We start from the raw sequence: 14880 nt of genomic DNA, 5'->3' as shown, positions 1-14880 counted from the left end.
GCGGGCTCGGAGCGGGAGGAGCGACTCGGAGCATCTGGGAGAAAGGACCTCTCTGAGGGTGGCCGAAGCGTTCGCCTGTTCACAGCCAACGGAGGGTAGGGTATAAAAGTCAGCCCAGGTTTCAAATAAATTAAGTTATGTCATAATAATATCACACAAGTATTTGAGTTGAATCCATGTGAGGTAATATGTTTTTAAAAATAGGCGGACCCATTAGGCAGTGGTGCAGATGGCCTGACGCGGGGCTCTGGCCGGGGGTTGGGCAAGCGCTGGGGGGATACCCTGGGGGGTTTCTTGTCTGGGCCACCAATTTCACGTCTTCCGAGGTGAGGACTGTTCTCTGTGGTGAGCTTCCAAGGGTGAGGTCGCCTTCCGAGGCCCACGTTCTAAGTCTGGGGGAAACTGTCCTGAGCGGAGAAGGGAGGGCATAGGGTGCCGGGGGAGGGTATCGGGTATTGGGTGCTGGGGCCGGCGGAAGGTCTTCCCGAAACCGCAGGAGGGACTCTGGACCCCTCGGTGGGGCTGCGGGAACGCCGGCCCCTGACCCAGGAGCTGCCGGGCCGACCCCATCCACTCCGCTAGGCAGAATCGAAACAGCTTTCTGGGGAAGGAAGAGTGCGGGGAGGTGGGCAGGCTGGTAGCGCGGCCGGAGGAGGGAAAAGCGGCTGGAGAGCGCTGGAGGTGAGGGTGAGGATTAAAGGAACCAAGAGGTCCTCCTTGAGCCCGGAGGCTAGCGCTGGGGCGGGCGGGGGGGGGGGGGCTCTTAACTCTCTGTTTTCCGGAACCTGTGTTTGTATTTGGTTTGATATCTTGCCGCATTTACTCACTGTGCGTGCTGCCGAGTCACCTGTCTGATCGTGTCTTACACAGGCTGACATTCAGGTTTCATTCCGCCACACCCGGGAACGGTGATCGGGAAGCATGGGCATCCGGGAGAAGTACTCGCAAAACTAGCATCCTCCTAGAAGAGCTCGGGTAAGAAAACAGACACCCACGTATAGACGTTACCGTGAGAATGTACAGAGATCTTTCAAGTAGGATTGAGTGTGAGGTGGATTAGAGGCAGAAACGTCTAGCAGGTGTCGAGCCCTTTCTAACCTTGTTAGCCAAAGGTCCATGGACTGGCTTCGTTTTTTGTATAGTTTTGTAAACAAACGGTCTATGGCTTTCATCGTGTTGTCTATGTGTACCCAAAGAATGATGGCTCACGCCTGTAATCCCAGCAGGCCGGGCGCAGTGGCTCACGCCTGTAATCTCAGCACTTTGGGAGGCTGAGGCGGGTGGATCACTTGAGGTCAGGAGTTCGAGACCAGCCTGGCCAACATGGTGAAACCCCGTCTCTACTAAAAATACTAAAATTAGCCGGGCGTAGTGGCATGCATCTGTAATCCCAGCTACTTGGGAGGCTGAGGCAGGAGAACCGCTTGAACCGGGGAGGCAGAGGTTTCAGTGAGCCGAGATTGTGCCACTGCACTCCAGCCTGAGCGACAGAGCAAGACTCCATCTCAAACAAACAAACAACAACAAAGTAAGAATGATTACTGTAATCTATTGACAGAAAACAGTTTTGTTTTGAATGACTTTGTACAGGGTAAGATGGGTTTGTTGCTTTAATGAATGCATTGGTCAGGATTGGGTGTATTTTGTAAGTGGTTTCAGTGTTTCAGTCACCTTTTTTTTTTTTTTTGAGACGGAGTTTCGCTCTTGTTACCCAGGCTGGAGTGCAATGGCGCGATCTCGGCTCACCGCGACCTCCGCCTCCTGGGTTCAGGCAATTCTCCTGCCTCAGCCACCTGAGTAGCTGGGATTATAGGCACGCGCCACCATGCCCAGCTAATTTTTTTTGTATTTTTTTTTTTTTTTAGTAGAGACGGGGTTTCACCATGTTGACCAGGTTGGTCTCGATCTCTTGACCTCGTGATCCACCCGCCTCGGCCTCCCAAAGTGCTGGGATTACAGGCGTGAGCCACCGCGCCCGGCCTCAGTCACCCTTTTTAATCTCTTTGGTGGTTAGAAGATATTATCAGTTGTAGTACTGAATAATATTTAAACGTTTATATCTAGAGAAAGAATTCATTCAATAAATATTGTATGCCAGCTCAGTGCTAGGTTTTTACATACAGCTGTGCACAGGCTAGGTATGTTTCTTGCCCTCTGGAACTTTACAGAGAGAATAAGAAATATAGAAAGGAAATAACTTTCAACTAAACTTTGGAATTAAACATTTTCTTTCTGGACTCTAACAGAAGGGTACATATGAAATGGTATAAATGTTTTTTAAAAATTTTTACATGGTATATATTTAACAAAGATGTCAAACTAAACAAATTTGCCAACAATCTATTGTACTATAACTATAAAAAACAGGACTGTGTCCTTACCATGTATATATTTGTGCATTATACATACTTTTTATATGTTTCTGTGTATATATATGCATATTACTAATTAAATGTTAGTAGAGCTTCATTTGTCATTCTTAGATTGTGGGAGTTCTCATATTTTCTTCTTACACCCCAGTGAATCTTCCATATATCACTTTGGAAACCTCTGCTGTAATCAATAATCTTTGGCAGGGCGTGGTGACTCATGCCTGTAATCCCAGCACTTTGAGAGGCTGAGGTGGACAGATTGCCTGAGCTCAGGAGTTCAAGATCAGCCTGGGCAACATGGCCCTGTCTCTACTAAAATACAAAACATTAGCTACATGTGGTGGCGTGCCCCTGTGGTCCCAGCTACTTGGGAGGCTGAGGCAAGCGAATTGCTTAAACCTGGGAGGTGGAGGTTGTAGTGAGCTGAGATTGTGCCACTGCACTCCAGCTTGGGTGACAGAGAAAGACTCTGTCTTCAAAATAAATAAATAACCTGAGTTTTTTATTCTTTACCATTCTGTCCTTGAATAATATATTTAGAGGTTTTAAAACAATTTTTCATACTCATGTAATGTCTAGTTGACTTCCTGTAACCTTAAGTAGCAAACATCTAGCTTGTTCCAAATGAATTTAAAAGATCCAACACATAAGTAAAATATTAATATTTACAAACTATGTGCTCCTTATAATCTGACATTTACCTTTTTCAGGAATAGGATGAGTGATAATCCATCCAGAATGGAAGTGTGCCCTTATTGTAAGAAGCCATTTAAACGATTAAAATCCCACTTGCCATACTGTAAGATGATAGGACCAACCATACCTACCGAACAAAAAGTTTATCAGTCCAAACCTGCTTCACTCCCACATGCTAAAAAAATGAAAGGGCCAATCAAAGTTGTTGTAATTAAAGCTAAAGGGAAAGAGTTAGAGACAGAGAATGAAGAAAGAAATTCTACGTTGATGATGGACAAACCAGAACAGACAGTGAAGTCTTTTCCACCACCTGCTGTTGGTTTGCAAAGAGCGACTACTACAGAGGCAGATAAAGACGGCAAGAATCCAACCCAACCATCCTTCAAAATGCCAAAAAATACTAAGCCGAAGACTGCTTTCCAAGAAGAAACCAAGGCTCAGTTTTATGCAGCAGAGAACACCTCTCCTAAAAGAGAACTTGCCAAAGATCTGCCTAAATCAGGAGAAAGTCGACGTCATCCTTCAGAAGCTGGAGCATCTTTACTGGTTGGCTCAATAGAACCTTCTTTGTCAAATCAAGATAGAAAATATTCCTCGACTCTACCTAATAATATACAAACAACTACCTCTTGTGATCTGCAATTGGACAAAATTGATCCCCAAAGACAGGAACTTCTAGTAAAATTACTAGACGGACCCACTGGTGATTGTCATAGTTCTCCGAAGAATGTCGGTGATGGGGTTAAAAGGGTAAGAACATCATTGTCAAGCAATGAGAGAGATTCCAAGGGCAGGGATCACCTCTCAGGAGTCCCGGCTGATGTTCGAGTCACTGAGACTCCAGAAAAGAACACAGAATCACTCATTTTAAGCCTTAAAATGAGCTCATTAGGTAAAATCCAAGTCACGGAGAACCAAGAGAAAGGACTTACGCTTGGAGTAGAGACGTGTGGGAGCAAAAGAAATGCAGAGAAAAGTGTGTCCGCAACAGAAAAGCGGGAATGGACTGCCTTGAGCCATGGCTCTGAGAACTTCAGCACCAATGATCCAGCCACAGGAAAGAAGTCTCAAGGTGAAGGACCACATTTAAGTTTGTTCATTCCAAGGGAGACAACTTACGAGTTTCATTCTGTATCGCAGCCAAGTGGTCAAAGTCTTGCTTCTCTAGCAACAAAATTTCTTCAAGAAGAGAAAGCAGAAGCCTGGAGTCATAATCGTGTCCCTGGTGTCAAGGCATTAATGGAGAGTCCTGAGGGACAGGTGTCTCTGGAGCCCAAATCAGTCAGTCAGTTCCAAGCATCACACATTGGGTACCAGAGCCCTTTACATTCAACCCAGCATCACACTCCTCAGAGCCCCTTCACCAATCATGCTGCAGCTGCTGGCAGGAAGACCATTCCTAGCTGCATGGGGCTGGAGTGGTTTCCAGAGCTCTATCCTGGTTACCTTGGACTAGGGGTGTTGCCAGGGAAGCCTCAGTATTGGAATGCAGTGTCCCAGAAGCCACAACTTACCAGTCCACAGGCGGAAACACTCTCACAAGGTAAACAAGCTTATTTTCAAGGGCCATCTGTCCCATCCAAAATGCTCTCTTTACCATTTGAATTTATAAGGGTCAAAATACTAACATTTTCAATCATTTAGCTTATTTTCACCTAGGCACGCCAGTGGACTGCACATAAAATATTGTCTTGAAAGAGGCTGGGTGTAGTGGCTGATGCCTGTAATCTAAGCATTTTGGTCAGGAAGCTAAAGTGGAGGAATCACCTGAGCCCAGGGAAGTCAGGGCTACAGTGAGCCATGTATGTGTCACTTCACTGCAGCCTGGGCAATGGGAGTGAGACCCTATCTTAAAAAAAAAAAGTCTTAAAAACATTACTTCTTGCTTTAGGGGTCAGAGTCGTGGTTTATCCCTCTGTTTCTCTCCCTCAAGTGTTGAAGGTTGCACTAGTTAACGTTGCACTAGTTGGCAGTAGGCTGGCGATACTGAAAGCAGTTGAAAGAAAGAATAGAATAAGCACTGTGTTCAGAATCCAGTCAGGACCAGGTTGTACAAGAAATAGGTTCTAGGTTTATGGGCAATTTCAACATCTAGGCATTTAGAGTAGCAAAGAAGGATGCAGGTAAAACTAACCAGGTAAGAGGGCAGGCAAGGCAGGTAAGTGGAAGTGGAGGCTCAGGAAAAGATTTGGCAAATGATCTCATAGTCACTAAACCTCTATTTGCCTGGTCTCAAAATGGATGTGTACTAAGAGCAGAGCATTGCTAGTCCAAAGCTACTTTTTTTTTTGAAACGGAGTCTCGCTCTGTTGCCAGGATAGAGTGCAGTGGTGTGATCTCGGCTCACTGCAACCTCCGCCTCCTGGATTCAGGTGATTCTCCTGTCTCAGCTCCCCCAGTAGATGGGACTGCAGGCGCACCCCACCACACCCAGCTAATTTTTGTAGTTTTAGTAGAGACAGGGTCTCACCATGTTGGCCAGGATTGTCTTAATCTCTTGACCTTGTGACCTACCCACCTCGGCCTCCCAAAGTGTTGGGTTTATAGGTGTGAGCCACCGCACCCAGCCCAAAGCTACATTTTCTTTAACTGCCTTTTATAAACAGGCCTAATGTCTAGACCTTTTTGTACAAACTTGCAGTCACAAAGTCAAGCCCCTTCTCTATAATAAACACATTTAATGATATTAACATTTGTGTTGCTTTGTGGTTTTCAGAGTGCCTTTTTATTTTTATTTTTTGAGATGGAGTCTCACTTTGTCACCCAGACTAGAGTACAGTGGCGTGATCTTGACTCACTGCAACCTCCACCTCCCGGGTTCAAGCAGTTCTCCTGCCTCAGCCTCCCGAGTAGCTGGGATTACAGGCATGCACCACCACACCCGTCTAATTTTTGTTTTTTAGTAGAGATGGGGTTTCATCATGTTGGTCAGGCTGGTCTCGAACTCCTGACCTCAGGTGATTCACTCGCCTTGCCCTCCCAAAATGCTGGGATTATAGGTCTGAGCCACTGTGCCCGGCATGTATTTTTTTTATTTTGGCCGCACAACTTTGAGAGGTGGGCAGAATGAATTTATCCCTATTTTGCTGTTGATGAAACAGGCACAAAGCGAATAAGTCATTTGTCCAAGTTTGTGTTGCCAATAAATAGCAGAGCTGCAAGGAGAAACTAGTTTCCTGAGGCCTAGTTTAATCCTTTCCACTAAACCATGTTGTAGAAAATACACCATAACTAAAACCACGTTTGTTATAGTGCCATACTTTTCTGTGTGTTGTTCAATTGCAAATGCACACACTCGCCCCATGATAAATCACTCTAGCAAGCTGAAGTACTTCTGTATTTTCTGTACTATCTTTTTAGTGTCCTTGATAAGCACTTTTCATATTAGAGGGGAAAAGGGAGGGACCTGACGTTTGACTATCATTATGCTACATGCATTCCATTATCTCATTTAATCCTCGTAACAGCTCTGAGGTGACACCACTGTCCCGCCCTGTTATCTCAGAGTTTAAAGACCACAGATAGAAGTCAATACCTTGTTTGCTATGTTACTGATCCATTTCACTGTTCGGTTCGAAGAATATAGTAATAAGATACAGTAACTTAAAATATTAAATTAGCAACGTTATGAGATAGAATGTAGGCGGGGAAATACAATTTTTTTTCTTCAGTAAGTTCCTTCCAAATAGTGGTGAGAAACTATTTTATTTCATTTTATTGCTTATAGTCTGTAACTAATAAATGCTGTGCTTAGTTCAGTACTTCTATATCAGACGGTAAATAAGGTATAATCATCATAGGGCCTCTACTTCTATTATAAATTGAAAAACTATTGAAGTTGGATCCGGGATCAGTATTCAGACTCTGATGTTACCACCAAACAAACAGAAGATATCAGAGGAGAGAGACCCTAGGATCATGTCAAGCCCTGATCCCTCCATTGGCCAAGGACTTCAAGGCCACACCAGTCTACAGGGATTAAAAGGTAGTGCTGGCTGGGCACGGTGGCTCACGCCTGTAATCCCAGCTCTTCAGGAGGCCGAGGCAGGTGGATCACGAGGTCAGGAGTTCGAGACCAGCCTGGCCAACACAGTGAAACACCATCTCTACTAAAAATACAAAAATTAGCCAGGTGTGTTGGCATGAGCCTGTAATCCCAGCTACTGGGGAGGCTGAGGCAAGAGAATCACTTGAACCCGGGAGGCAGAGGTTGCAGTGAGCCGAGACCACCCCATTGCACTTCAGCCTGGGTGACAGAGTGAGACTCTAAAAATTGGCTCCTGAAAAGCTTTGCAATGGCTATCTCCAAAGTCTGCAAATTATTAGAGTTGAGTTTTACTGGAATCTGCACAAGAGAATAGGCTATATACCCTTTCTCACTCAGGCAAGACCTTTGATAAGTCATTGCCCTTCTCAGGAAGCCAACTCCTTTGATACTGAAAGGCAGGGCCAGTGAGCTAAACAGTGACTGAATTAACTGTTAGCTTAATCAGGACAGGCCAGTAGGCTCACCCAACTGGAGAAAGCAGGGCGAGGTCAGGGAACCATGTGTTCCTGACACTGCTGACAACATGGTCGCAATTTTCAGGAAGTTGTCTCTGCATCTTTTTCCTCAAATTTTTTCCAAGATGAATGGACTTTTTTTTAAAGGGACTAACCTTCACCTTGCAAGATAATTATCTTCTGTGCAATTCCCTGGAAGCCAACATAATTCTTTTCATTGTTCTTTAATGATCATTTGGGTATTTTTAACATCCACAGCAACGGTTACTATACTTGCTAAACCTGTTAATCGGTGTTTAATTTACTGTTTATCCTGACTAACGAAACCAAGACTAGAGAACTGCCAGTCGTAGAGATTACCTAGCATTAAACATGGAGAAAGCCATGTGCAGGAGAAACGTAGTAAGGAGGCTAAGCCCTCTTTTCTGGTTCTGCTTAAGTTATTCATGTACTGAACATAAATAGGAAATGATGCTGGCCAGTAATAGCGACAGGGTAATAGAACAGGCATGTTGACTGTGGACAAGTTGCAGTCATTTATCATAGTAGAAAGTCATGCTTTTGGCTAAAACGTTTAGCAGGTCATAGAAGATGTAAAAGAGGCCAGGCGCAGTGGCTCAAGCCTGTAATCTCAGCACTTTGGGAGGCTGGGGTGGGCAGATCACATGAGGTCAGGAGTTTGAGACCAGCCTGGCCAACATGGTGAAACTGTGTCTCTACTAAAAATACAAAAATTAGCTTGGTGTGATAGCACATGCCTGTAATCCCAGCTACTTGGGAGGCTGAGGCAGGAAAATCGTTTGAACCCAGAAGGCAGAGGTTGCACTCTGAGCTGAGATCAAGCCACTGCACTCCAGCCTGGGCAACAGCAAGACTCTGTCTCAAAAAAAAAAAAAAAAAAAAAAAAAAGATGATGTAAAAGACTCATTTCATGAAGCACATGCACACGAATCACCTGGCCAGGGTACTCATCAGACTAAAAATAAGTAGAGGTCCTGATTTTCAGGGGATTTCCCTTAGCCTTTTGAAAAACCTTTTCAACCTGGAATTGATTTGACTTTCAACACTCAGCTGCAGTTCAAAGCAGAAATCTTTAATGCACCTGTTTAGAATATGCTTTTCCTTAGGCTTAGCCCTGGAACCTTCGGCACTGGATGTTGGGGAAGGGGGTACACTTTGGTAAACAATGACAGTGACTTTTGTTTGGAACCGTAGTTTCTTTGTTGGAAAGAAGCTCGACTCATATGAGGAATTTGGAACCCCCTACCGGACTTACAACCTCCAGCTTCTCTCTAATGAGGTTCTTGGGAGCTGTACAAAAAGGTGAGGCTGGAGTTTAACTGTTGCATTCTCTTGCTGGTTCCAGGCAGTTGGAAAAGTTTCTCTTTAGGCTGTTGTAGCAAGGTTCAAGAGGAGAAGAAAAAAATGTTAAAATGTCTGTTTTCATTTTGGAGTTTGACATCACTGAAAGCATCGAAACTAGTAACAACTACCATGTGTGCCACAGCTTGTATTTAATACCTACCCCCCGCTTTCCCTTGCTCACATCGATTGCGCCTCCTTCCAAAGCCCGAAGGACTCTAAACTTCAAGTTAACCAGTTGCATTAGCCTCTTCCCACTAAAGATTTTAGCCAAGCTCCTAAAACAAGAGTAACTAATTTGAATCTAGTCAAATTACAGTTCCTTGATGTTAGTTAGCTGTTATGTGTTAAAAATATGTGCATGTAAATTCTCTGAATTACAGTTCCATCACCCAAGCTAACTGGGAAAACTTGAATGACTCGCGGATACTGACGCTAGTTCCGGGCGCTGTAACAAGCCGTGTTTCCTTCTGAACAGGCTGGATCAGGTGCAACACCACCATAAGGAAGAGTGGAGTGGGCAGCATCACGATGCTCTTCACTGGGTACTTCATCCTGTGTTGTAGCTGGAGTTTCAGGCATCTGAGTAAGCCTTTCTATATTTCCAGCCTAAATAACAGGTCCCATTCCATTATGAGGACTTCCGAGGGATTCTCTCAATTGCTTTCCCTTTTACAGTTTTGCAGTATCTGACATGCCCTGCTGAATGAGCTATTACCTGGGGGCTCAGGGGTTTTATTAGAGGTTTGGTTGTAACAGCCTGTATAAGATTTGACTAGAATTTATATAATTGCCCTTGTCCTCCGTTTCATCTTGTCACTTATTTGTCTTGTCTTTTTCTTCCTTATAGCTGCTAGGGTTTTTTCTGGCTTTTTATTTATTTATTTATTTTTGAGACGGAGTATCACTCTTATCGCCCAGACTGGAGTGCAGTGGCACGATCTCAGCTCACTGCAACCTCCACTTCCCGGATTCAAGTGATTTCTCCTGCCTCAGCCTCCCAAGTAGCTGGAATTAGAGACACACACCACCACGCCTGGCTAATTTTGTATTTTTAGTAGAGATGGGTTTCTCCATGTTGGTCAGGCTGGTCTTGAAATCCTGACCTCAGGTGATCCACCTGTCTCAGCTTCCCAAAGGGCTGGGATTACAGGCATAAGCCACTGCACCCAGCCTTTCTAGCTTTTTTCCTTCCCTGCTAAAAGGTCAGGTACCTAAGAACTGTTTCCCTGCTACAAGGGAATGTGCTTTTCCTTGGTGCCTAAGAGCACCTCTTTGGCATTGAAATCAAACACCTTTATACCACAAAAGAGAGGAGGAGTAATAGAATACAGCTGTCACTTACCAATGTGTCTAAGTCTTACTGCTATCTCAGTTAACCTACTTTGAACACTTAAAAAACAAAGTGCCATTATGGTTCCGAGTTTCAACTTGCACTGAGTCTTAACCAGAAGGAAAATACCTTAATTTCATTTCTCTTTTAAGATATCCTTGTTTGTTTCTTAAAGTATTATATTATAAAAATATATCCTTATAGTTAAAAAGACATTATGAGTGGGTATCAAAAATATCAGTATTTTTGTACAATTCATTTTTGTGCTGGTTTTTGTACAGTCAAAAACCAGTATTTTGGGGCTGGGCTCGGTGGCTCACACCTGTAATCCCAGCACTTTGGGAGGCCAAGGTGGGTAGATTACCTGAAGTCAGGAGTTCAAGACCAGCCTGGCCAACGTGGTGAAACCCTGTCTCTACTCAAAATATAAAAATTAGCTGGGCATGGTGGCGGGCATCTGTGATCCCAGGTACTCGGGAGGCTGAGGCAGGAGAATTGCTTGAACTCAAGAGGTGGAGGTTACAGTAAGCTGAGATCGCACCACTGCACTCTAGCCTGGGTGACGAGTGAAACTCTATCTCCAGAAAAAAAACCAAAATCTGATTCTCATTGGGATTTGATGAAATTGGTGCCTAGTGAGTAGTGGGTAGGTCCGACAGCAGGAACAGGGCCGCAGCACACTCCTGCATGCTGGCTGGGATGGCCTCGCCGCCATCCCCTGTACCAGACACCTGGCCGTGGGTAAGGAAAAGAAATCCCTTTCTGATCATCCTGCATAAATGGAGAGGCCCAAAACCAAGAGTCATTTCTCCACAGAGAAAAGAGGTTTTACCAATCTGATAGGGATTGTTTGATACCTGGCATGAGTAAATAGACTGAAGAAAGTGAAACCAACTTCCACTGTGCGTAATACTCTATTTCCAAACTTATAAAACAAAAATAGAACAGAATGATCTGTAGAGGCAAGAGATAGCAGCAGTCATTGGAAGTGGCCTCTTGGATCCTTACATTTGTCTCTGTTTATCCAAAGAGCTGCAGCGCTGGCGTAAGTAGTGTTGACCTGGACATCACTTAAAGCCCCGGAACAGCAAAGGGCGCACGGTGGAGACGACTGCAGTACATACTTAACAATTGAAAAACGTACGATATTTGGGACAGGGAGAGGGAGTGAAAAAAATAAAATTGTTGGAATCTAAATGATATAGGAAGTAAATGTATTATTAACGTAGACAGATCTGGTTCTATCTGGATGTTCTTGGCTTGCCGTCAAGAGCAACTGAGAATTAGAGAAAAACTAGTTTTGTTTAATCATAAAGTTATTATTCAAGGAGATGTGACGATGACAAAGTTCATCATTAAAACTGAGAAGTTATTTCTCAATAAAAAGCTAATATCTCATTACCATTCATCTATATGATACCAGACTTCTACCTACATGTTGATACAGGAAAGTATCTGAATTGGCAGAAAATGAGCCCACATCGGGCCCTTCCCCTTAGGTTCTTTGGGGCCCTTGACCAGATCTTGGTAGGTGTGAGAAACACAAGAGCTAAGGATGGGCATTTCAGTTGTAGGTAAGCCTATGAAAAAACCTTACAATATGTTTTAAGCTGATTTTTATAGTAGCACACTAAATTTAATGTCAAATCACATTTTATACATCTTAATTGAGTATAGTAGTGAACAGGTGGTTAATTTATCATCTCTTCCTGGAAGCTTTTAAAAATCCTACCCCTATCCCTTCTTAAGAGTTTCTGTGCATTACTGAGAAGTTCCTCTCAGTTTGTTAGGGTTGTTTTTGGCTGGTGGATTTTCTGTGTCTCTTCATCTTATCAAACTATTCAGTGTCTAATTTTTAAAAAATATATATATATTTCTCTCTCTATATATATATACACATACATATATACACACATATATATATGTATACACATATATACACATATGTGTGTGTGTGTGTGTATATATATATATATATTTTTTTTTTTTTTAGATGCAGTTTCACTCTTGTTGCCCAGGCTGGAGTGCAGTGGCACGATCTCGGCTCACCACAACCTCCGCCTCCTGGGTTCAAGCGATTCTCTCACCTCAGCCTCCCAAGTAGCTGAGGTTACAGGCATGCACCACAACACCAGGCTAATTTTGTATTTTTAGTAGAGACGGGGTTTCTCCATGTTGGTCAGGGTGGTCTCGAACTCCTGACCTCAGGTGATCCACCAGCGTCAGCCTCTCAAAGTGCTGGGATTACAGGTGTGAGCCACTGCACCTGGCCTTCAGTGTCTTAATTTTTTGATTTTTGCTTGGCCTATAGAGAGTAACTTGGATACTTACAGGTAGAAAGAGCTTGAGGAAATTTAGGCAGCATCAATGGATAAGTGTTTCCCCAACCTCCTTTCTAATGTAGAGGGTTAGTTATATCACACACACACACACCCCTGTCTCAGCCTTGCTTGTAGTATACTCATGCCAAAATACATGCGGTTAGTTCCTCTTATGTCCCAGCTCTCTTAAAACTATGGGAATGCCAGGTGCAGTGGTTCACACCTGTAATCCCAGCACTTTGGGAGGCCAAGGTGGGCAGATCACTTGAGCCCAGGAGTTCAAGACCAGCCTGTGCAACGTGGTGAAATCCATCTCTACAGAAAAAAAAAAAAAAAAAAAAAAAAGGTGAAATGTAGCCGAGCTTAGTGGCACACGCCTGGTCCCAGCTACTCAGGAGGCTGAGGCAGGAGAATCACTTGAGCCCAGGAGGTGGAGGCTGCAGTGAGCTGAGATTGTGCCGTTGCATTCCAGCCTGGGTGATGGAAATGAAACCTTGTCTCAAAAATCCCCAGAACTACAGGAAAGCCAGGGTGCTGTTCCACGCCAGCATGTGTGACTTGTATGTTGTGTCTCTCTCTTCTCAAAGCTGGAATGCTGGATCTACTATTTACCTACCTTTTCTATTCCCAAACCCCTCCTCCTTTCCATCCCTAGTGGGAGTAATGTAATTCTGCAACAAATTCTCATAGTTAAGGAAAAGGTATTCAGCAATATATCCCTGTATTCTAGAATTTCCCATAAGGAAAAAAAGTTATAATTGAGGGAGAGAGTTCTATATTCAGTTTATTTTAATATTACTAAGAACTTCATTGGAACCTAGAACAGTCTTCCCTGCCGACAGAGCTTTGTGCCCATTCCTTGAATGCTCTTTAGGAGAGATGCTTGACGATTTTCTCCACACCTCCCCATGTGTCCTTACTCAAGACCAGGAACTCTGGAGGTGAGAAGGTAGAGAATGACCTTCAGCAATATCCTCCTTCCCAGTCCACCCAGTTCCCTGGAGCAGGGGCAGCCGACCACCGTGGCCCACAGAACAAAGCCAGCCCACTGCCTTGCCTTTGTACAAAAAAACAAGCCCTGCTCATTTGGTTAGGTGGAGTCCATGGCTGTTTCACACTACAACAACAGCAAAGTCGAGTAGTCGCGACAGAAACCATATGCCCTGAAAAGCTGAAAATTTACTCTCTGGCCTTTACAGAAAAACTGTGCCGACCCCTGCCCTGGAAGAGTACGGCACCTCCGTGTGTTGGCGTGGCAAAGACGACTGGGGAGCGCCGCTCAAAAGCATGTTTGGATTAGGAAGCGCATTTAAGTAGGAGAAGCCTTTTGTGACTTGTCTCTAGTGCCTTTGTGCCCGGCGTTGCCCACTGAATTGCCACATGACACCTAAGTGTAGTATTAGCATAAAGGGATAGCTTGTCAGCCGTCAGGGTTTTTATCAAGAACATTTGTACCACTGCTATAAACTAGTATCACTTGTCATAATCAGAATGCTAAAACATAACGAAAAAGTTGAACTTAGTCTCAGTATTTTATATCCCTGAAAATAAGTTCCTTAATGAGAATAGAACTATTTAATGATCCATCAGTCCTAAAAAGATATCTGCCTCATATCGCCAAGTTTAAGACAAAGGTGAGATCTGTATTAATCATTGGTAAGTACCAAGAATTCTAACTCACATACAGTAGGAAACAAAAACTCTCAACTGACTTCTTTGAATTACATACTGAGAATCCACAAATAAAGTAGTGTGGGTAACTTTCAAGAAGCCATTGGACACATCTCCACATTCTGGAGTTACTGGTAAATGTCGACACAGTAATGCAGGGAAAGGCTTCCCTCTCTGCTCATTGCTGCCATCTAGGTTGAGAAAATAATCGAAGATGTTTTATCAAATCCTTCAAGAATCTCATAATGTTCAGAATAGTTTAAGAGCATTGTCGAGGTAATCTGATAGCCAGTTGATTCTTTTCTGAGATTTAGATAACAAACCCAGCATGATCAGGGAGTATACCTCACAGCTCTAGTGTGCAATACTGATGTAAACTTGCCTTGTGAGGATACGTGTTTCATTCATACATGCAAAATTCCTGTAAGTTCATTTGCACAGCCAGTTCCAATCACATATGTGATCACCAGATTAAAAGCTTCATCCAGAAGGACAAGATTCTTCAAAACGAATAGTGGACGAGACTGCTACCTGCAGAATCCAGTACACTTCAGGTGTGAGGCAGGATGACTGCTCATCTCTTAACAGAGCCAAGGGAAAAAAAAAAGAATACCTCTAACAC

At 43.8% G+C, this 14880-nt stretch overlaps 1 protein-coding gene across 10 annotated transcripts; it reads left to right on the top strand.

The window, feature by feature from the left end:
* The first annotated feature begins 25 nt into the window (after positions 1-25).
* MTNAP1 (mitochondrial nucleoid associated protein 1) lies at positions 26-14868 on the top strand. 10 transcript variants are annotated; one of them, XM_064369372.1, is made up of 6 exons: positions 26-95; positions 871-975; positions 3083-4611; positions 8787-8894; positions 9412-9519; positions 11297-12183. In XM_064369372.1, exons 3-6 carry the CDS (start codon positions 3090-3092, stop codon positions 11317-11319), a joined length of 1761 nt encoding a protein of 586 aa, XP_064225442.1. In that variant the 5' UTR covers positions 26-95; positions 871-975; positions 3083-3089; the 3' UTR covers positions 11320-12183. The 10 variants fall into 10 exon arrangements, with proteins under 10 accessions (XP_064225442.1, XP_064225436.1, XP_064225437.1 ...); XM_064369371.1 differs by lacking the exon at positions 26-95 and adding an exon at positions 273-326; XM_064369369.1 differs by lacking the exons at positions 26-95; positions 11297-12183 and adding exons at positions 307-359; positions 13787-14868.
* The last annotated feature ends 12 nt before the right edge of the window (positions 14869-14880 follow it).

This window comes from Aotus nancymaae, unplaced genomic scaffold (assembly GCF_030222135.1).
Source record: "Aotus nancymaae isolate 86718 unplaced genomic scaffold, 86718_ANA_hifiasm-v0.15.2.pri h1tg000089l, whole genome shotgun sequence".
Lineage (NCBI taxonomy): Eukaryota > Metazoa > Chordata > Mammalia > Primates > Aotidae > Aotus > Aotus nancymaae.
The sequence above is the reverse complement of the archived record's forward strand: the minus strand, read 5'-3'. Positions and strand labels throughout refer to the sequence as shown.